Raw genomic sequence first — 21,552 nt, 5'->3', positions numbered from 1 at the left:
CAGCGCTACCTTGAATCTTATCTCCATCCAGCAAATTATATTGGGTGGGAGGACAGAACAAAGTTTACCGTTCCAGAGCTCGGTCTTACCCCTCCAGCCAGCAAGGGGGTCAGTCACCTTTTCTTGTTCTTCCTCTCCATGGAGTCAACTGGTTGATTGGTTGTTGGGGGTATAAGTTGGTTGGTTGATGTTTTTGATTGGTTGTTGTTGGGGGATGTGAATATGAGTCTATGTCCACAGATGGTGTGTGTGCACACAGAGGCTGGAAGAAGGCACTGAGTTTCCTCAACTGCCATTGTCTGCTTACTCCTTGAGGAAGTCTTTCTCCAGACATAGAGCTCCCATTTTCTCGGCTAGACTAGAGGCCAGAAAGCCCCGGTGATCTCCTGTCTCCACTTCCCTCAGAACTGGGGAGCTGAGTGGGGTGTGGTGGCCCCTTAATTGCACTTGTGAATAACTCTTTTGATGGCACACCCAGTTATCATACCAAGATACTGCAGCCTCTGAATTCAGGGAAGCTGAATTCCAAAAGAGAGAGAAGATTCCCCCTACCCCTGGAAAGGTCTGTAAGCCTTCAAGATATGGCTAAGGATCCCTACATGGTGTCTCCCAATGCTTGGGAGGTGGAGGCAGGGAGATCAAGGTTCAAGGCAAGCCTCCAGGACAAAGTGAGTTTGTTGATCATTCTGGGCTGCATGAGACCCTGTGGCAAAATGGTGATGATGATGGTGATGATAACCAAGACCCGGGAGATGGCTCAGTGGTAAAAGCACTTTCCACGCAATCTTGATGACTTGAGGTTGACCCCTGGGACCCACATAAAAGTGGAAAGAGAACAGACTCCAGAATGGTTTGTTCTTTGATCTCCACAAGGTCTCTCTCTCTCTCTCTCTCTCTCTCTCTCACACACACACACACACACACACACACACACACACGCACGCACACACACCCCAAAATAAAAATAAAACAAAGCTGGAAAAATGGCTTGGTAGTTAACTGCTCTTGCAGAAGACCCGGCACTCCATGTGTAATTCCAGTTCCAAGGGACCTGACACCCTTTTCTGGCCTCCACGAGATGTGCACATACATGCATGCAAGGAAGCACTTATATACATAAAAAAAAAATTAAATAATTTTTTAACTAAAATTAAAAACAACGACAAAAAAAAACCTCGAGCAAAACAAAATTGTAACCAGTACGAGGAGGACCGTCTGACCTCCTCCCCGAATCCCAGCCTCACCTGCCCCTCGAGGACAAACTCTTCCGGTTCTGACCACGTGGGGCGCTCTAAGCAGCACTCCCAGCATCCCCCGCGGCGGTCCCGGGATGAATGGAGGGAAGACACACCTCCAGCGCGCGTGCGCACACTCGGGACCTCCCAGCCCGGGACGCAGGCGCGTGCGCACCGTAGGCTTAAATCCGGCGGTGGGCGGTGCCGTGCGCAGCCGAGCACCATGGAGGGCGAGCCGGGGCAGCAGCGCGGCAGCCGAGGCCGCGCCGAGAGGCTGAGCGAGCGAATGCTGGACGAGTTCGTGTCGCTGCACGGCCCCGCGCTGCGCGCCTCGGGCGTCCCCGAGCGCCTGTGGGGCCGCCTCCTGCACAAGCTGGAGAACGAGGTACGGGGCGGCGCGAGCTGCGAGCGGGCTATGCGGACGAGTGGGGAGCGCAGCCCAGCGGCTCCAAAGGGGAGCCACTTACAGGCTCAGGAGGGGGATGTATCTGGGAGTCATAGGGGACCGGCCGAGAGCTGCGCCTGTGCCGCCATCCTGCAGGACCTGGGCCCCTGCCAAGGATGAGCTGGGACCTGCAGATGACATGCGCTTGGCTCGGCATCCCAGCACCTCTACCGCGGGGTAAAGAACCAGAGTTGCTTCCCACGGCATGAGTCGCCGGTCACACCCTTTGTAGACTAGGGAGAATGGAAGCCCGAGGAGATGGAGAAGACGCTAAGAGAGGGTGGAAGGTGTTCCCCATCCTTGAGGGATGGCTCCATCTTTCACCTGAGCTAGGGGTGTGCGGCCTCTGAGGCCTGAAAACTGGGCCGTGGGATTGAATGTTAAAGACAGAGCAGCTGCTGGGCTGAGCAGAGGGCCTTTTCGGAAGCTAGAGCTTGGCTTAACTTCAGGACACCGCCTCCCAACAGAGACCCACTAAGGCTGCAGGTGACCGACCAGGAGAGGCCAAGAACTAGGCGTCCCCTGAGCCTTAACTATGGGGCCGACTTTGATCCCGTTCCACACTATATATGAGCCAGATATCTCCTGCTTAAAGTCTGTACGTAGGGCTGTGGTGCAGCTCACTGTATAGAGTGCTTACCTAGTTAGTCTTGGGGAGAGCGCTCCATCCCTAGCCCTGTGGGTTGGGAAGGGACATGCAGAGGCGCATTCAATAGGCTAGCGTGATACCGTGTAAATGGTCCGGGGCAGTGTCCTGAGGTTACAGCTCCCAGTCAGCCCCCACAGCAGGGGTATTAAATGTGTTTTCCACTTTGAGTGTGGTGTTCAGGCACTACCACATCATAGATTGAGGCTCATTGTCAGAGGCACCCCCTTCCAGAATGGTACTTCACAGAACTGGGTTCCCTCTGCTCATGTGGTGGGCCCTCTGCTCATGTGGTGGGCCCTCCCTTGTTCGGCCACTTTCTGCAGACTTGCCTTAATCCCAGGCCAATGCTGAGGTAGAACCCGGACCCCCATCTGTTAGTGAGGATAAAAAGGTGCCCATGATGCTGCCTGAAAGGACCGGTTTTTTTTTGGAATGCCCTGGGGTCCAACTCAGCCAGCCTTCCGGGGCACTCTCACCTGGACAGGTGACTCCCCACCTAAACCATGTCTCATTTGGAAAGCAGGGGTGGAGGCACCCAAGCACCTGGCTCCCTGGGGGGAAATGAGCTCCAGCATGTGTCCTGTCCCTTCTCACTCAGGCTGCTGTGGCCTAGTCAGGGACAGCCATCGTTTTCCCCCCAGGCCCTACTGAGCCATTCCAGACAAAGCTGAGTCACCACAGTGAGACCAGCCACCAGGCCCAGAGGGAGTGCTCAGCAGGACTGTGTACCTGCCTGCAGAAAGCCACCCTCCCCCACCAGGCATTCAGCCCTGGTTCCTTACCTTGATCAATTCCACAGAAAAGATAGGAGGTGTTTTTAAAAACACCCTCCCTCCCCCTTGGAGGAACATCTCCTGCTGTTGCCTCCCAAGGGGTTACAGCGAAACAGGGCAGCATTGGTCCCCCTATACCCCAGCAGAGGAAAAGCCAGGCCAGGCTTCAGGTTAGAAGGTCTGGGGTGAAAGGCTGGGGGTTGGAGGACCGATGGTCCCTGAGTTGTGGGTTCCAGCCCCCCAGTCTTAAATGAGGGCGCGCCTCCCCCCAACCCAGGGCTGCTTCAGGGATCAAAAGAGGATTAGTTGAGACTCGGCTCTTCTTCTCCACCTAAGAGCTTCCCTTATCTTCCTGTTGGCCTGCCAGACTCCACTCTGGAGTATGGTAACCTCCCTGCTCCCCCCCACACACACACTTTTATGTGCATTAATTTAGTGTGTGTGTGTGTGTGTGTGTGTGCGCGCGCGCGCTCGTACACACGTGCGCACAGGCACACTCACATGCAGACGTGGAGGTCAGAGGACAACTTTCAGAAGTTGGTTCCACCTTGAGAAATCTGTGACCAAACTCAGATCATCAAGCTTGGTCAGCATCGCCTTTACCCCATGCTCCACCCCACCCCCAACCCCATTCCTTTCTTTCTCTTCCTAGCCTGTGGTTACTTCCCTCAGCACCCTAGAACTGCAGGCCTGAATCTTTTCCCAGTGCTTCCTCCCATAGGTTCCCAGCTCCCGATGAATTGAAAGAGACCAGCCCTCATGGCCCCAGCCCTTGTCTTCTGGCCTTACAAAGCTTGTCTGTGCCTGAGTATGTCGTACCCAGAGTGATGGAGGTTTGAGGGAAGAACTCGCCTGTTAAGTCCCATTTCATCTGATTCTCGGCAGGTGTCCTACTGAGTGGGGAAACTGAGTCTCAAGTGTAATCGTGGAGCCCGACTTGTAAGAGCCTTTGCCATAGCCCAGGCCCCATTCTGTGCCTTGCTTTATTCGTAATTAAAACATCCCAACAAACCCAGACCTTCCCACCGTACAGATGGGGAAATTGAGTCACAGAGGGGTTGAGTTAACTTTTCCGAGATCACATAATATGTGGCAAAGCCAAGGTTCAAACCTCCCAAGTAGGCCTCAGATTCCAAAGGTCCAACCCCAACCCCCACCCCCACTTGCTGGCTTACGACAGGCCTGAGGTGGGAACTGGGAGGGAGCGTGGGAGAAGAGGCCGGCTTGTTGCTTCTCCAGCTGTCCTTGACTCCCAATTCTTCTTGGCCTGGGAAATCCAAGCCCACACCTTCCAGTCCCCTCTCTGCCCTGAGAGTTACCCACAGCACCCTCAGGCCACGCTTCCTGCTGCGCTAGTATGGGGAGGTGCCTGTGGGCTGTCTCGGCTGTCCTGGTATCAGAATAGCTCTTGTGAAAGCGAAGTCCCATCTGCCTCCAGCACTCCAGCGCCACCCTCTGCTTTGGGGCCTTATTCCCCCTGTAAAGCAAGGGGTGTACACTGAGAAAATTCTGCTATGGATACTTTGTACGTTTTCCAAAGTGCCCTGACCTGTGTGGATGGTAGCACAGGAGTGTGGCAGAGATGACTTCCCTGGGAGGTCCCAGTTCTTCTGTTAGATTCTGCTAAGAGGATGTATGGTAAATAGGGCTTGCTCCTTGGAGGTGAAGGGGTCAGGGGTGGGGTCTCCTACCCACACCCCTGATTCATTGTCTTCTCTGGCCCTAGGTTTTCGATGCTGGGGACATGTTTGGGATAATGCAAGTGGAGGAGGTGGGAGAGGCTGAGGACGAGGCTGCCAGGGAGGCTCAGAGGAAGCAGCCCAACCCTGGGAGCGAGCTGTGCTACAAGGTCATCGTGACCAGTGAAAATGGAGTCCGGGCTGATGATCCCAACAGGTAGGACCCGAGTCTGGGCGCTGGCATTTTTTTTTAAGTTTCAGACTTCGTTTTAGAGAGATTCCACCTAGACTCTTTTTCCCTGTGGCGTGTGTGGCCAGTGGCGTTCCCGTGGGCTTTGGGGGTCGTGTCTGAACCTGTGCTGTTGACAGTCCACCAGGAATCGTGCTTGATACCCTGGAAAGCACACCCTTGTAACCTCACCACAAGGTGCTCTAGCTCTTGGTTTTGCTAAGGGCAGGCAAACCCAGGGAGAGGACTTGCATGAGGTTGTCCAGTTAGTTAAGGATGTGGCTGCTGAACCCAGCTAAACCTAACTGAGCCTGGCTTTGCTGAGGGCCCTTGTCCCCTCTCCCCGAAGCTTGCTGTCTCAATCCTGGGAACGTTCCCAGAAAGCAGGAAGCCCTAGACCAAGCCTGGTGTTGCCCAGAGCCAAATCTAGACTCAGGATTTCCCATATCCCAGGGATCCCGGGGTGGGCCTGTGGACCCCTCTGCCAGAAGCTTTGTCAGAACCTTAAGGAAGGAACTTCCTGAGTTCCCTTGGCATCTGGTGTCTTGTACCAAACTTTTGTCTTCTCCTTCACCAGCCCCCAAGTGAGCTGTAGGGCCCACTCCACTGATGGCAGAGTAGCACCCCCCCACACCTGGCACTCACATCTATGCGCAAGTGACTTTAGGTCCAGCACTGCCCAGGAACTCAAGCCTCACGCAGCCCAGTGCTGTCCCACACCTCAGCACCGCCGTGAAGGGGCTGGGGATGGACCACCATCACCACAAACCAATTTGGAACCTGTCTTAGTAACTTTTCCTGTTGCCGTGATAAAACACACCAACCAGGTCAGCTGAGGGAGAAAGGGTCTATTCTGCTTCACAATGTGAGATACAGTCCGTCATGAGGAGGGGGCGGGGTGTGCATGGAGGTGGGGGTCTTTCATGTTCTATCTATCATCTAGAAACAGGACAGTGAATGCATTGTTGGTACTCAGCTGTCTTTCTCCATTTTATGAAGTCCAGGATCCCCTGCCCAGGGAGTGGTCCCTCTCACAATTAAGATGTGTATTTCCATGTCAATTAACCTAATGAAGACAGCCTCACAGGCGTCCCCAGAGGCCCATCTCCCAGGTGACTCTGGTTTCTGTCAAGTTGACAGCTCTGGCCTTCAGAGAACACAAGTGTCTGTTTCGGTCTCCTCTGCTCTGAGGACTTCATCCCTCCGAGTAGTCCGTATTTGCCAGGCCCCAGAAGTTCTCTGTCCTCTGTACCCCGTACCTACCTGGGTATGACTATCGTCACACTTCATGGTCACCCCCAAGTGCACACCTCTGAGGCATGGCTCTGTACCGCACACTGCATTGTTCAGGAATAAACCAGCCTTGGAGGATATGCAGACAGACTGGGAGACTAACGCCATGGTAATGTATTCCTGAACTCGGTCTCGAACATGACCTGCAACATTACTGTTCCTTTCATTTTGTAGGGACTGTGTGCTCAGGGGAGGGGGCCAGCGAGGGGCTGCCTTGTTCATTGGGCACCTGTATGTGTGGATTCCCCTAAACCAGCAAAGCTTGCTGGGGCCAGGGTTAGAAAGACAGGCCTGGTTGGGGGGGCGGCGGTGGTGATGGTGGTCACAGCACTTGGGAGGCAGAGGCAGGTGGATGTCTGTGAGTTTGAGGCCAGCTGGGTCTACAGAAAAGTTCCAGGACAGCCAGAACTACACGGAGAAACCCTGTATCGAGGAAAAAGAAAGACAGGCCTCTCCCATAGGAAGTTCTTGGTGCCCTTAGGTCCTGGGGTACATGCGCATGCATGCATGCACGTGTGCAGGGCTGCAGCCCTTCCACTTGCCTGCTGCTGTTCCCAGTGTGTAGAGCCTTTGCTTTGTGTTGAGTGCCTGTCACTGCTAGATCTGCAGGGAGCAGGGCGGTGGCGGCATGAACCTTCACCCTTTGCCTGCAACCAGACTCTGACATTTACCTGAGTGGTTGCAGTGAGCATGACCACATTTGTTCCATGTGATGATGCTCATGTCCATCTGGGGTTGGAAACGGGGACCTCCCGCTGTCCTCCTTCAGAGTTTAGAGAAGGAGGTCTTGCTTCTCAGAACCACGCTGAGTGGTTGGCAGAGCAGTGGGCATTGGGCCGAGGCACTGGACTGTGGCAAGCAAGTCTCAGAAGGGCTGAGCACCAGAGCCTGGGCCTGCTCTGCCTTCTGCTCCCTTCTCCCTTTTCCTTCCTGTCCTGCTTAGTGAAGTGATTCTCAGCCTGTGGGTCACAACCCCTTTGGGGGTCGAATGACCCTTTCAGAGGGGTCACCTAAGACCATTGGAAAACACAGAAATTTGCGTTACAATTCAGAGTACAGTTATGAAGCAGCAATGAAAATAATTTTATAGTTGGGGAGGGTCCTCACAACGTGAAGAACTGTATAAAGGGTCGCAGCCTTAGGAAGGCTGAGAGCCACTGGCTTAGAGGTTCGTGTGTGGCTTATACCTGCAGCATCTTCCTCATCGACCATGCCTGGACATGTCGTGTGGAGCATGCTCGTAAACAGCTGCAGCAGGTACCTGGACTCTTGCACCGTATGGCTAACCTGATGGGCATCGAGTTCCATGGTGAGGTGCCCAGCCCAGAAGTTGTGGCCCTGGTGCTGGAGGAGATGTGGAAGTTCAACCAGACCTATCAGCTGGCCCACGGGGTGAGTAAAGTCCCTTTCTCCCAGGACTGATCCCTGTGCCGTTACCAGAACTATGTTACCAATAATAAAGCAAAGCGAAACAATCGGGTGACAGCCAGGCGTGGAGGTACACCCCTTTACTCCCAGTACTTGGGAGGAAGACGCAGATGGATCTCTGAATTCAAGGCTAGCTTGGTCTAGCTTTTTTTTTTTTTTTTTTTTTTTTTTTGGTTTTTCAAGACAGGGTTTCTCTGTGTAGCTTTGGAGCCTGTCCTGGATCTCACTCTGTAGACCAGACTGGCCTCGAACTCACAGAGATGCACCTGCCTCTGCCTCCTGAGTGCTGGGATTAAAGATGTATGCCACCACCACCCAGTGGTCTAGCTAATTTTAGCTCGGCCAGGGCTACATACAAGACCTTATCTTGGTACCTGGGACCAACCAAGACTGGGGACCAAGGTACCTATTCTGCCTTTGCACTTAATGGACACAGGCCTCTCTCTCTCAGACCTGTAAAACTGAGCTCCAGTGACTCAGCTGCCCTTTCCAAACATGCTACCCTCCATGGCTCTCGACACCCTGCCACCCTTCCAGGCTCATCCTCCTGGCTCAAGCCCCTCCCCACTCTCAGCTTAGGGAAAACCATGTTTGTTTATTAAGGTCTAGCTCCTTGACCCTCCCTAGCCCAGCATAGCACATGGGACTCATCCCTGCCATTACTGAACCTAGTGCCTTATTTCCATAGGCCTGGGTCAGTTAATGGGATTGGGGGGACCTCCGAGCTCAGAAGTAAGCAGAGATGAACAGTGGTTGATGTTGGGTACACAGGTCGGGGAGACAGGTGGGTGGACGTGTGGCCGAGGATTGTTGTATCCTGCCCACAGACAGCCGAAGAGAAAGTGCCCGTGTGGTACATCATGGATGAGTTTGGCTCCAGGATCCAGCATGCAGACGTGCCGAGCTTCGCCACTGCTCCTTTCTTCTACATGCCTCAGCAGGTGGCCTACACACTGCTGTGGCCCCTGAGGGACCTAGACACAGGCGGTAAGTCAGGTGCCCGCACACCCCAGAGGATGGACCTTGGGCGGGCCTCCTGCCACCCCCACTGATGGGCATGCGTGTCTTGGCGCAGAGGAGGTGACCCGGGACTTTGCCTACGGAGAGGCAGACCCTCTGATCCGGAAATGCATGCTGCTGCCCTGGGCCCCTGCCGACATGCTGGACCTCAGCTCCTCCACGCCTGAGCCTCCTGCCAAGTACTATCAGGTGTGGCCCTGCGCCTGCAACCCTGGGCCTAGTGTTTAGTGGTTTCTGGAATGTTCTCTGTCCGTTCACCAAATGTTAATGTTAGCTGGATTCCAGGCTCCGAACCAGCGACTGTGGGATGAGGGAATCATTTGGTGAACACCTGAGAGATACGGGGCTTAATGTTCGCCAGCTGCCTGAGTCACAGTTTGTCATCTGCCCTGATCTAGATCCCAGGTCGCCTGGGTTTGGGAAAGGGTGGCCTAGGCAGCTAGGTGGGGCTGTACACGCTACTCTGCCCCTCCTCTTCTCATGGTGCTCTCCCACAGTGTACAGGAAGACACTAGTTGTTCCTTGGTGTCCATGGGGATGGGTTGCAGGACCACACAGATACTAAAATCTGTGGGGACTCCGGTTTGTCACAGCCAGCCCTGCCTCCAGTGTCCCTTGTCTTCTCTGGATTGTTTGTAGTTCTCGGGAGACAGTCGTGTGGTTTGGGAATGACGGCACAGAAAGACGTCTGCACACATTCTCAACAGAGGCCTTTTTCCCCAAAAAATATTTTTGACCTCCTGTTGGTTGAATCTGAAGTAATGGAGCCCATCGGTTCAGAGGGCCAACTGCACTGTAGTACATTTCACAACACAGCAGACCCTCAAGGGGTCCTTGCTGTTACTGGACAGCCTGCAGGTCAGGACCCTGTGGATTCACTCGGAAATGCCTGGCTCTGCTGAGAGGCCCAATAGCAGTCAGTACCACAGCCCCTAGCGGCTGGACAGATGGCTCAGTGGTAAAAAGCACTGGCCGCTACTGCAGAGGACAGTTCGGTGCCTAGCACCCAGGTCAGGTAGCTTCAAGTTCCGTGGATTCCAGCACCCTCTTCTGACCTCTATGGGCACTGCACGCACGTGATGCACAAATGTATGTGCAGGTAAACACTGAATGCACATAAAATAAAATTTAAAAAAATCTGTAAGGGGGATGCAAGAATCTTCTCCCTTGTCCCCAAATCTGTACACACAGGAGCCTGTGCCTAGTGTTCACCGTTCTGTTGATGGTAAACACAATGGGGTGTGGAGCGTTAGAGTCCAAGGCCAAGGAACCACAGGGACTCAGTAGAGGCCAAAAACCTTGCTCTACTAGATTGGAATCTATTCTGGCATGCAGACATCTGATACCACTGAGTGCCTCCGAAGGTTGTAGAAGGATTAAGCACATTAACTCAGGTTGTAATGGAAGCTATGTGAGTTGCTGACTGGCAGAGGCAGACCACAGCCATGGTCTTATGGCACCTTGCTGAATCCAGCAGACAGAAGGGTGCTGGGGGTTCAGAGTTGGGCGCCTAGCCTCCTGAGTGCTCGTGTCCAGTCAGGGTTTGGTGAACATGGAATTGGGTGCTCTAAGTGAGGTTTGAGGACGGCTAGGGAAGGTCCCACTGGCCTCCAACTGTCTATCATGGACCATGAAGAATTGGCAGCCGCTTTGGGAAGCTGCTGCAGGCAGGAGAAGAGAGCCAGGAGGCCAGACACTCCTCACCTGAAACCTTGTTGCATAGGACCAGGGGTCCAGGCTTCGATCTGGCCCTGGGGTGGCCTGTGCTGGTGACAAAGAACTCCAGCAGCTTAGGACAGCAGATACTTATTGCCTCCCACAGTTTCTGGGGGGCAGGAACTGGAGACAGTGCTCACAAGTGCTTTTGGTTCAGGGTTTTCTGGGCACACAGACTGTCCCCCAAAGCTGAAGGGTCTGAGCTTTCCTGCAGCTGAGACGTTTGTATGTAGGAGGACTCGGGCCTGATGAGTCAAGCTGGCTGTCGCAGGTGTCGGTCTCTCCACCCAGGTGCCTCTCTGTGGGCTCCTGAGTGTCCCAGAGGCACAGTGGCTGACTTCTCTTCGAGCGAGTGATCCAGGAGCAAGGAGAGAGCTGAGGAGCCTGTGGTCTGGGCTCAGAAGCAGTACTTCACCTCGTCCCTGCTGCTCGTTCCAAGTAGCTCCTTGGGTCCTGGGATGCACTGGGCTCTGCCTTTCAAGGGAGTGTCAGAGTCTGGGTGTGTTTTAAATTGTTAGCCAGCCTCGTCCGGGAACAGCCCTGGGGGCTCCTCTCAGACCGGGCGGCCCCTCCCTGCACAGTTCCAGCACCTCTTGCCACCCGCATCTGGAACGCAGCATGGAGACTGAGAACAATGTGTGTGTTCTTTGCCCAGCCTGGACTCTTGGGGACCTGGGAGGCCTGAGTCCAGAGCCTCAGGTCAGGTAGCCCTGAGCGGCCACTGAGAGTTAAGGATGTGAAGAAGGGTGTGGCCTGACCTGTGGGATTGGGGAAGCTCGAGGTCATTTGCTCCCTTCACTGAGGTCTGTTTCTACCTCTGATTTTAGGCCATCCTGGAGGAAAACAAGGAGAAACTGCCCCTCGCCATTAGCCCAGTGGCACGTCCCCAGGGCCACATCTTCAGGTACATAGCCCTTCTTCTCTGCTCTCACCAAGACTTAACGTCAATCACTGCCATTCCCAGGTCCCAGAGCAAGTCAGTGGCCCAGACAGGCCTTGGAATCCAGGAATGTTGGCGATGGTACCAGGTCCAAGGTTCTCGGAACCACAGAGGAAAGCAAGAGGGTGGGCGGGGCTTCCTGGAGGAGGCAGCTGTTGAACTTGCCCTGGAAAATTAGAAACAGCTGGGCCCAGTGGCACATTCCCATAATCTCTACATGAGAGACAGAGACAGGAGGATTACCACAAGTTCTTAGCCATCCTGGGCTACAACCCTTTCATTCCAGCACTTGGCAGATCTCTGTGAGTTCAAGGAAAGCCTGGTCTACAGAGTGAGTTCTAGGATGGCCGGGACTACACAGAGAAACCCTGTCTCCAAAAAACCACCAAAAATAAAAAAAAAGGAAAAAGGCACTCGTATTTCCAGGAGATCCTGTCCAAGGAGTCTGAGGGTATGGGCAGTGACGGGAAAAGATTGCCACAGGGCCTGGGTACAGAGCCGCACCCACCTAGTGCTGAGCAGGGCCTCTGCCTTCCTAGGAGCCCTCTCTCCAGGCCTCTAGATGCCATATCCATGACTGCTTAAGCTTGGTTCAGCTAGAATAGGGCCGTGTGCTCCACTCTCTCAAGTTCTGCCACATCCTAGGGATGGCCTCCCTCTTCTGGGTCCTCCCCCTCTTGCCTGAAGCCAGAGAGAGCCCTAGCCTAAGCAAAGAAGGTATCCTGAGACACAGATCTGGCTGTGAACCCTATTCCCACCATACTCTATCCCCTCTGCAGTGGACTAGATGGGAACCCAGTCAGAGTCCTGCTTGCAGCCATGGTTCACACTCGCACTCCTGACTCAAGACGGGTTACCTGCCTGATGCCAGCCCTTCCCAGCAGGCCCGCGCCTCACTTTGAGCCCTCCCACTGAGCATCCTCCAGCTGCCGCCTGCCTCTCCCTTATGTCCTGTGTCCTCTTTGCCTTCACACTCTGTTCCTTCGGAAATACAGCCACCTCCAGGCCCTGTCCTCACTTCTGTGCTGGATTTGAATCATGACATAAGACCTGTTCCAGGACACTTGTCTTGACAATACACCCACTGGAGGCCTGCAGATTCAGGAGAGCCCTCTGGGGACTCTAGCTCTCCCTTCGTGGGCTGAGATCAAGGGGGATTGGGAGGTTAGTAGTGTCTCCCTAATGGCAGCAACTGAGGTGTTTCCAGGTTTTTAGTCTCTTATTCAAGGATGAAGTAAAAGGGCCAGCAAGATGGGTTGGCCAGTAAAGGCACCTGCCGCCAGGCCTGGTGACCTAAATTCAATTCCTGAGAACCACCTCCCTGCCACAGGTGGTCTTCTGACCTCTCCACACGCACAGACATGCCCAGATAAATAAATGTAAGAAAGAAATTACACAGATTATAGAGTAGCAAGGAAACTTTTATTTCCAACACAGTGATAGTAGAGCTTAGAAAGGAACACACTGTCGAGACTGGGAGAGTGGGCCACAGACTGAAGGCGCTCAAGGGTCCCAGTTACTGTTTGGGGTTTCCTTGTGTGGGGTTCAAGAGGTTAGTTTCTGGGGGTATAACTTTGGGTGGTTCTCCTTTTTTGTTTTGTTTGTTTTTTTTTGGTTTCAAGACAGGATTTCTCTGTGTAGCCCTGGCTGTCCTGGAACTCACTCTGTAGACCAGGCTGGCCTTGAACTTAGAGATGCACCCACCTTTGCCTCTGAGTGCTGGAATTAAAGGTGTGCACCACCGCCGCCCGGCTTCTCCATTTTGACTGAGAGGCTTAGATTACTCTTTACTCACTGTGCATGTTTATTCCTATAATGCATCCAACCTTGATTTACATGTTGCTAATTACTCATGGGCATACAGCAGTAAATAAGAGTCTCCCTAAAAGTTGAGGACAGTTTCGGCTTATTGCCCATGTACCCTAAGCCTGTTCAGGCCAGACTGACCCTTCTCCCAGGATGTATTTTTGAATAGAAACTGCAAGTTTGGTGTCATTATGGGGAGGAGAAATTTGCTGGTGGGGAGTGTAGCCCAAGCCAAGCGGGGCCCCAGGATGCTAAGCTCCCCCATGCTGGCCTGCCTCATACCCAACCTGTTTTCCTAACAAACCAGCATCCACGGAACACCTAAGCCATCCTGTTATCCTGATGGGAGGCAAGCTCTGTGCTCTCATCTTCTGTGGAGAACCTGGGGGTGTAAGTATCTGTCTACAGCCGGGCAGAAGAAATGGGTCTAGCCCAGGCTGCCAACGCCAGGAATTCCCTGGGACTTGCTGCCACAGAGCCAGGGTGAGCAGGAGCTCCTGTCCACCGTTGGGCCGCTGCTCACTCAGGTCTCTCCACAGGGTCCACTCCGACATGCAGCAGGTGCTCTGCCACCTCACCCACCCACGTTTCACCTTTACTGAAAGCGAGGCTGACGCCGACATCCTCTACCACTTCTCACACTTCAAGGACTACAGGTGGGTGGGTACCTTGTGGCCCGCAGGGCCTCATACCCAGTGCCTCTGACTGCCTGCCGCTGTCCCCAGGACCTCAAGCTTCCCTCTAAAGTCCCCACACCCCTCTTGGGGATGCTAAGCTGACCTCTGAGTTGGCCATACCCACCTCCATCCACAGGACACTCAGTCAGGAGAGGCCACAGGTGCTACTCAACCAGTTCCCCTGCGAGAACCTGCTGACCGTAAAGGACTGCCTGGCCTCCATCGCTCGCCGGGCCGGGGGTCCTGAAGGTCCTCTCTGGCTGCCCCGAACCTTCAACCTGCGCACTGAGCTGCCCCAGTTCATCAGCTATTTCCAGCACCGGGAGAGACAGTAAGTCCCCTAGACTCAAGGCAGGGTGGACACTCCTGAACGCTTCTGTTACAGTGCTGCAGCTCTGCACCATCCTTATCCCGTGCCCAGCCTGCTCCTTAACTGGGCACCTACTGGCTCTCTGGTTGCCTCTGTGTGGGTAGGGGTGGGGAATGCAGCTTCTACCCTATACCATTTCTTAGCTTCCAGCAAACTCCTCCTGATTGCCCCAGTGCCTTTGTGGCACTGGGTTTCTAACAGACATTAGCTAGCCAGTCTGCCTCCAGATCCTTGGGACACATTGTCTAAAAGGCGGGTATGGCTCAACTATGTCTTCCCCAGGGGTGAAGACAACCACTGGATCTGTAAGCCCTGGAACCTGGCCCGCAGCCTGGACACACACGTCACCAACAACCTCCACAGCATCATTCGGCACCGAGAAAGCACCCCCAAGGTGGGCTTATAGCTCCCCTCACCCAGGTGCTCCAAGCACGGGCAGAGACACCAAAGAGAATAGGACCTCAGGACCTCTGGCTAGGTCGGAGGTTGGGAGAGTCCGTTGTGACTCAGTGTCACTCAGCTTGTGGGGATCAGCGAGCACCACGGAGCACATGGGCTGATCACCCATGGAGCCCCTGAGTCTATGGTAGTGATCCTGTAGGGAGGGCCCTCCAGTGGCTGTGTGGGAGAGCTGCCTCAGACACAAGGCTTTCCTGGACCATGGCTCCAGTGGTGGGATGCATTCGTGGCACAAGCTAGAAGGAAATGAACTCGGGGGACTGTCAGTCATTGTGGGGACTTGAGACAGCAGGTGGAGTGAATTGAATTACTGGTGAGAGTTCCTCCTTTTAACACCTGGAAACCATGGCTAGGGAGATGGCTCAGTGGTAAAGAAAGTGCTTGCAGGGGCTGGAGAGATGACTCAGAGGTTAAGAGCACTGGCTGCTCTTCCAGAGGACCCAGGTTCACTTCCCAGCACCTACACGGTAGCTCATAGCTGCCTGTAACCCCAGTTGCAAGGAGATAGGACACCTTCACACAGACATGCATGCAGGCAAAATACAAATGCACATGAAGTAAAAATTATTTTTAAAAAAGCCAGGCGGTGGTGGCACAAGCCTTTAATCCCAGCAGAGCTCTGTGAGTTCGAGACCAGCCTGGTCTACAGAGCGAGATCCAGGACAGGCACCAAAGCTACACACAGAAACCCTGTCTCAAAGAAAAAAGAAAAGAAATTGCTTGCTTCACAAGCATGAGAACCCACGTTCAGTCCGTAGAATCCATGAAGGGGGCAAGGGTGTCAAAAAGAGCCAAGCACGGTCAGTCAAGCCTGCTTGTCACACTCCAGGCCAGTAAGAGACCCTGTCTTTTAAAAAAAATCGATATGGATAACCCCCAAGGAATGGTAGCCAAGGTTGGGCTCTAGCATGCACACATGCATGCACACACAAGTGCTGAAACTTGATGGGATGGTTTTTTCTTTAAATAGAAAGGTAGGAATTAGAGAGATGGATTAATGGTTAAGAACACCTGCTGCTCTTTCAAAAGACCCAGAATCTGTCCCCAGAACCCACATAGTGGCACATAGCTGTCTGTAACACCAGTTCAGGACATCTAGCACTCTCTTCTGGCCTCTGGATGCTGCATGCGTGTGGTACACATACATACATGCAGATAAACACTCTTACCCATAAAAATAAATAAATCTTTTAAAGTATAAAAGGGGTGAGCGTAAAGAACTTGACATGCCTCAACTAGTTTGAAAATGCAGAAATAGGGGACAGCAGCAGCTGGCCGTGATGACATGCAGAGTCCTGTGGACCCAGGTGAAGGAGATGCCCCCTGTCATGGGGCTCGGTGCAGGAGGCCCCAGGTGCTCTGTCCTGCTCAGGTGAGGTAGGAGCTACTGGCAAGTCCACATCTGTCCTCCAGGTTGTGTCCAAGTACATTGAAAGCCCCGTCCTGTTCCTTCGAGAAGATGTGGGGAACGTCAAGTTTGACATCCGCTACGTTGTACTGCTGCGCTCGGTGAGGCCGCTGAGCTTGTTCGTGTATGACGTGTTCTGGCTACGCTTCTCCAATAGGTAAGTGGGACGGGCTGGGGCCAAGGTGCTGGGGGTGGGGCGGGGAAGGGGCTGGACAAGGAAACCCCTTCTTCACGGTGGCGCCTGAAAGCTTGCACTGGACTCCATCCTCTGTATCATGCAGCCCACAGCTTCCCGAGTGTTCAGTGACGTCATTACGATAATGAATATGACACTCCTGTGAGCTGGCCATTAACACAGAATCAGGACGAATTGTGGCTCACAGAGACTCTCCACAGCACGTTGGACTGAGGGGCTGTGCCAGCCCCAGCCAGCAGTGTGTGGCTGCTCTCCATGGAGCTTGGGGGCCCACGCTTGTCTGTCCACTTTTCCGCAGGCCCTTCGCACTCAATGACCTAGACGACTACGAGAAGCATTTCACCGTCATGAACTATGACCCAGACGTGGTGCTGAAGCAGGTAAGGCCTGGCGGGGCCCAAAAGCAAGTCTAGGTTCTGTGTGTCGTAGTCAGGACCTGTGTCCTCAGGAAGTCTTTTCCACAGTGCTAAAGAGTACCCAGTGTTAAAGATGGAGGAGCAGGATTTCCTGATCCCAGGATGAGTCAGTGCAGTGAGGTCTCCATAGGGCTCACAGCCACACAGCGGGTACTGTGAGGTGGCAGTGCCATCTGCAGGCCAGCAATGTACCTGGGACAGTAGGGTGCTGGCACCAGGTCCTAACTCTGGGTGTGGGGAGGAAGGGAGCGGTAGACTGATTTGTTACCTCAGAGTCCTCTCTGACATGGTGACTGACGAAGGAGTGTAAACTCATAACCCCTGACCCTGTCCGACAGGAGACCAGGGAACCCCGTACCATATGCCTCACTCCCCTCCCTTCCTGGAATGTGTGATTTTCCTTTGCAGGCACACCTTAGTTCTTTTTGTATTTATTTTCAGTTAGTTGTTTTTTGGTGTTTTTTGAGACATGGTCTCATGCAGCCCAGGCTAGCCTTGAGCTCTCAGTTCCCCTGCCTCAGCTTCGCATGTGAGTACTGGGTGCAGAGGCACCTGGTTCCCTCGACAGATGGCTCTCGGAGTTGCCTCTCTGTGCCCTGCCCAAGCGTCTTCTAAGTGGGTTTGTGAGAAAGGCACTGCAGAGTGGCTGTGCTGACTCAGACCCTGAGTGCTCCTGTTGCCTCTTGTCCCTCTCACCTTTGATTGGGTTGAAAGCCAGGACCCAGACTGCGCATCAAGGCCCTTGGCATTGTTGGAAGCCAGCCCTGAGGACACTGAGCTCTTTCCCTCTACCTCGTGATGGTGTCACCTGAGGCCCTTTGAGCAGGGATTTCTCCTCTGGGAGAAATCTGAGCCACTTTACTGAGATGTTTGGGGTAAAGTCTTGGTCTAGAGATCTTGTCCTAGGGTGCTTCCGAAGCGGGGGCCCTGCAGAGTAGGGCTGGGCTCTACTGCCAGTTGGCTGAGCTGAGCTGGGTATGACAGCCATGCCTGATGGCCTTTGACCCTCTGTTCCTCGCTTGAGCCTTACAACAGCCCTGTAAAGTCCGTGGACTGAGCAGGGAGTGATACCCTTCTCATAGAAGAGGAAACTGAGGCTCGGAGTGGTTATTCTGCCTGTCTAGACTAACCTTGGTCTCCTGTCCTCGTGTATCCTGCGGGCCAGAGCTGCACTGAACCCTGTCCTGTGACTGATGGCCTGTTTTCAGTCTAGAGACAGCCGCTGCCACTGTCACTGGCTGTCATGTGTTGCAGGTGCACTATGATGAGTTCATCCCCCAGTTCGAGAAGCAGTACCCAGAGTTTCCATGGAGTGGTGTCCAGGTGAGTCTTGGGCTCTGCCAGACTGGGGCTGTGGAAGCCACTCCCTTCTCTCACAGATAGAGGGGTCATCTTCTCACTGGGGCAGGGAGAGATGGCTGGACTGAGATCCCTCCCTCCCTCCCTGCACTCTGGGCCTGTGTATGGTGCACGAGGAGGCTCTTCAGAATGTTTCTCAGCAGGAACGAGGGAATTTGGGGCATCCTAAGGTAGCCCAAGAGCAATAGTCTCCACCAGCCCCAGAAATCCAAGCCCTTGGGGCCACAGGGAGTGTTGGGGGGCTAGTCATAGGATAGGCAATCAGCAGATTTGCTGGAGGTAGATTCCTGCACTGGGGCATGGCTTGGAGATGAATGCTTGCCTAGAATTCATGAAGTTCTGGGCTCCTTAATGCAAAGCAGAATGGACTCCAGGAGTGTGGGGACAGGCAGACATGCCATCTTGCCAAGCCTAGAGACATTAAGAATATAAGAGAGATGACCTGGGCCTGAGATGACCTGGATGACAGGACTCAGACAAAGACAGTGGGCCTTCTTAGTTCCAAAGTCAGGAACTGACTTTGAGTACGCCCTGTGATAGAGCATTCCTTGTCCCCAGGCTGAGATCTTCAAGGCCTTCACAGAGCTGTTCCAAGTGGCATGTGCCAAGCCACCCCCCATGGGCCTCTGCGACTACCCTTCATCCCGGGCCGTATATGCTGTTGACCTCATGCTCAAGTGGGATAGCCATCCAGGTGGTAAGGGGACTCTCTCCACACCAAAACCCCCTGACCAGTCCTCCTGTCCCTGCCAGCAGCTGACTTTTGTTGTGTTATGTTTTATGTGTTTGAGTGTGTGTGTGTGTGTGTGTGTGTGTGTGTGTGTGTGTGTGTGTGTGTGTACGTGTACTGTGTTTGTGGTATGTGTGTATTGTGTGCATGCCTGGTATCCTGATTAGTCAGAAGACACAGGATCCCTGGAACTGGAGTTAAGAATGATTGTAAGCCACCATGTGGATTCTAGAAACTGAATCCAGGTCTTCTGCAAAAACATCAAATGCTCTTAACTGCTGAGCCATCTCTCCAGCCCGTGGCTGTCTTTTCACAGAGAAATTTCCCAGGTGGTCCAGCATGGGTATCCTGGCTGATCCACTGAGACAGGGAATACACCTGCATCAGAAAGCAGGGGGAAGGTAGCTGACTGGGGGCCGTGAGAACTCATAGGACAGGAGAGCTGGAGCTGCTCCCAGCCCTGCATGCTGCTCTCCGACCAAACTGGTCATCGAAGCTTGAAGCGATGTGTGTTCATTGCCCTAAGGGTAATGAGGTTAGGAGTAGCTCCAGTCTTGGGGAACAGGTGTCAAGCCAGGAAATCCATGTTCCAAATCACACCCTGTACCCACACACAGAGAATTGGGGCCTAAGTCTGTGCCCTGCATCTCAGTCCCCGTCCCACAGTTTCCCAAGACAGAGTGTACCCCGACCTTGCTACCTTCAGTCTTCCTACCTCTCGGTTTCGCCACCAGGAAAGCGGGTGATGCAGCCCCAGATCCTGGAGGTGAACTTCAACCCCGACTGTGAGCGAGCCTGCAGATACCACCCCACGTTCTTCAACGATGTCTTCAGCACCTTGTTTCTGGATGAGACCGACGGCTGTCACGTGACCCGCATCATCTAGGTGCCCAAAGCCCTCCTGCCTGTGCTCATAGCTGGTTCCAGCCCCTGCTCATGGAGCTGCTTCTGCCGGCCCAGCCTTCTCCCTCCTCCCCTTCCTCCCTCTTCCCTCCTTCCCTCCCCAGCCAGAGCCTTGGCCTCAGTTAGGCTCTACCCTCTGAGCCATGTTCCTGCTTCTTATGTGGGACATCAGGTCCATACCATGTGGCAGAGCTGGACAGTAAGTGATGTCCGCAGGCCTGGGTACACCCAGAGTTTTCGTACAGAGAAAAAGGTGTTCCGCAGAAACAGGGTTCCGCAGGGAAGTGTTTGGGAACCCCGTATCCAGCAAGGCCAGGGAGTTCTCTCCCAGAATCTCTGCCCTCCTTTCCCATGGCTGCTGTAAACAGGGTATCAGTACCCTGTATTGTACCCGCAGGCCCCAGAACAGCCAGGGGAAAACATTTGCCAACCTAGCCTTATGCCTAGGCATCGCCTTCACCAGAGCCTTCACCAGCAGACTTCCCAGCCAGGCCAGGCTTGGTATTTCCCTTATGGGAAGCTGATCTCTGCATGCCGGCATCTCACCGAGTTCCGCTGAGGTGGTCAGGGTGCTCTGGAGTTGTGAGGCTCCATGGCAGACCCCAGACACGGGTGACAGTGGAAATGCCAGGGCCGCTCGGATGGCTCTGGGGAGAACTTCCTGTGGAAGTCAGCCAGGCTGCCTCTTGCCAAGGCCTAGAGTCCAAATGTGTGTGTGTGTGTGTGTGTGTGTGTGTGTGTGTGTGTGTGTGTGTGTGTGTTTCTTTTAACCTACAGAAAGAAAATGTAAAATCTAGTTCCTCATTTTGTTACTGGAATCTGAATGTCAGCCGCCATTGTTTCTGTAACTGCGGGCACCCGGGTCCAGCCCACTAGTAAGTGGGTCTGGTTAGAGTGGGTGGGAGCTGCCTCCAAGGTGATCTGCCGCTCAGGAGGGTGGAGCGCTGTGGCAGCGGCTGTCGCACTTTTGAAGGTAAAAGTGACCCTCTTAGCATAACTGGACATGGTTCTTCCTGCCCATCCTGGGCAGGTGGGCCACCCGCTAGCGAGCCTGGTGATCCATGTTGGGTCCAGCCACTGCCGGGGCAGGACCGACACCTGTGGTTTTATCTCTGGAGAGCTGCTGGCCTCCCTGACCTTTTATACTGCAATAAAATATGTCTCCTTTTCACTGGTCCTTCCTCTTTGGGGCCCTGGAGGCACAGGCCTGGGCTGGCATGACAGCGGTGTCCCCACTGGTGTGGGCAGAACCCACCATGCCACCGTGAGTGCTTTTGAGAAATGAGAGAAGACAAGGCCAGTGGACCTCCCAGCTCCCTCACCCGTTTCGACTTCTCAGTGACAGTCCTAGTTCCAAGCTGGAGAAGAGCTCTGACCTGTGCTGTCTACACTCCAACCCTCGGGGGCTTTGGCCTTCATAGGGCCTAAGGCTTGGCCCACCTGGTGGTCTTGGGAAGTGACATTTCTCTGTCTTGTCTACTTGTTCTGGGGTGGGAATGAGAGGCCCCGACTCATGGGGTGGTCAAGAGGGTATGGGGGCTGATGAAGGACACAGGCCCTACTGAGTGGCACCATGTTTGTCCCAGGAGCAAGACTGAGCCCAGAGCCAAGACCACACTGCTTCTGAGCAGCCACCCAACAAGGGGTCATCTGTGCCCTTCAGGACAAATGCTTGAGATGCCAGGGCATTTGTTCAGCGGTCCCACGGGGATGGCCCTCAATAGAGGACCAGCAAGATGGCTCATCAGGTAAAGGCACCTGCTGCCAAGCCTGAAGGCCTCTCTAGGTCCTACATGGTGGAGAGAACCAACTCTCACAGGT

At 54.0% G+C, this 21,552-nt stretch overlaps 1 protein-coding gene across 1 annotated transcript; it reads left to right on the top strand.

Moving 5' to 3' along the window:
• Nucleotides 1-1,416: 1,416 nt before the first annotated feature.
• On the top strand, nt 1,417-20,902 carry Ttll12 (tubulin tyrosine ligase like 12). Its single transcript, XM_052748493.1, has 14 exons — nt 1,417-1,620; nt 4,829-4,998; nt 7,497-7,695; nt 8,559-8,718; nt 8,807-8,940; nt 11,295-11,371; nt 13,753-13,869; nt 14,027-14,221; nt 14,543-14,654; nt 16,133-16,284; nt 16,622-16,703; nt 17,994-18,062; nt 18,657-18,795; nt 19,563-20,902. The coding sequence occupies exons 1-14, from the start codon at nt 1,459-1,461 to the stop codon at nt 19,712-19,714; spliced, it is 1,920 nt and encodes a 639-aa protein (XP_052604453.1). The 5' UTR covers nt 1,417-1,458; the 3' UTR covers nt 19,715-20,902.
• The last annotated feature ends 650 nt before the right edge of the window (nt 20,903-21,552 follow it).

The sequence above is a fragment of the Peromyscus californicus genome, unplaced genomic scaffold, assembly GCF_007827085.1.
Source record: "Peromyscus californicus insignis strain IS unplaced genomic scaffold, ASM782708v3 Scaffold_20__1_contigs__length_68692818, whole genome shotgun sequence".
NCBI classification, from domain to species: domain Eukaryota; kingdom Metazoa; phylum Chordata; class Mammalia; order Rodentia; family Cricetidae; genus Peromyscus; species Peromyscus californicus.
The sequence above is the reverse complement of the archived record's forward strand: the minus strand, read 5'-3'. Positions and strand labels throughout refer to the sequence as shown.

What these genes read in the sequence shown, in the direction of transcription:
- Ttll12 (XM_052748493.1), top strand. Translation starts at nt 1,459, where the DNA reads ATGGAGGGCGAGCCGGGGCAGCAGCGCGGCAGCCGAGGCCGCGCCGAG. An exon ending in CCCCAGGGCCACATCTTCAG is followed by an intron (nt 11,372 to 13,752) that starts GTACATAGCCCT and finishes GTCTCTCCACAG; the next exon opens with GGTCCACTCCGACATGCAGC. An exon ending in GTGGGATAGCCATCCAGGTG is followed by an intron (nt 18,796 to 19,562) that starts GTAAGGGGACTC and finishes TTTCGCCACCAG; the next exon opens with GAAAGCGGGTGATGCAGCCC.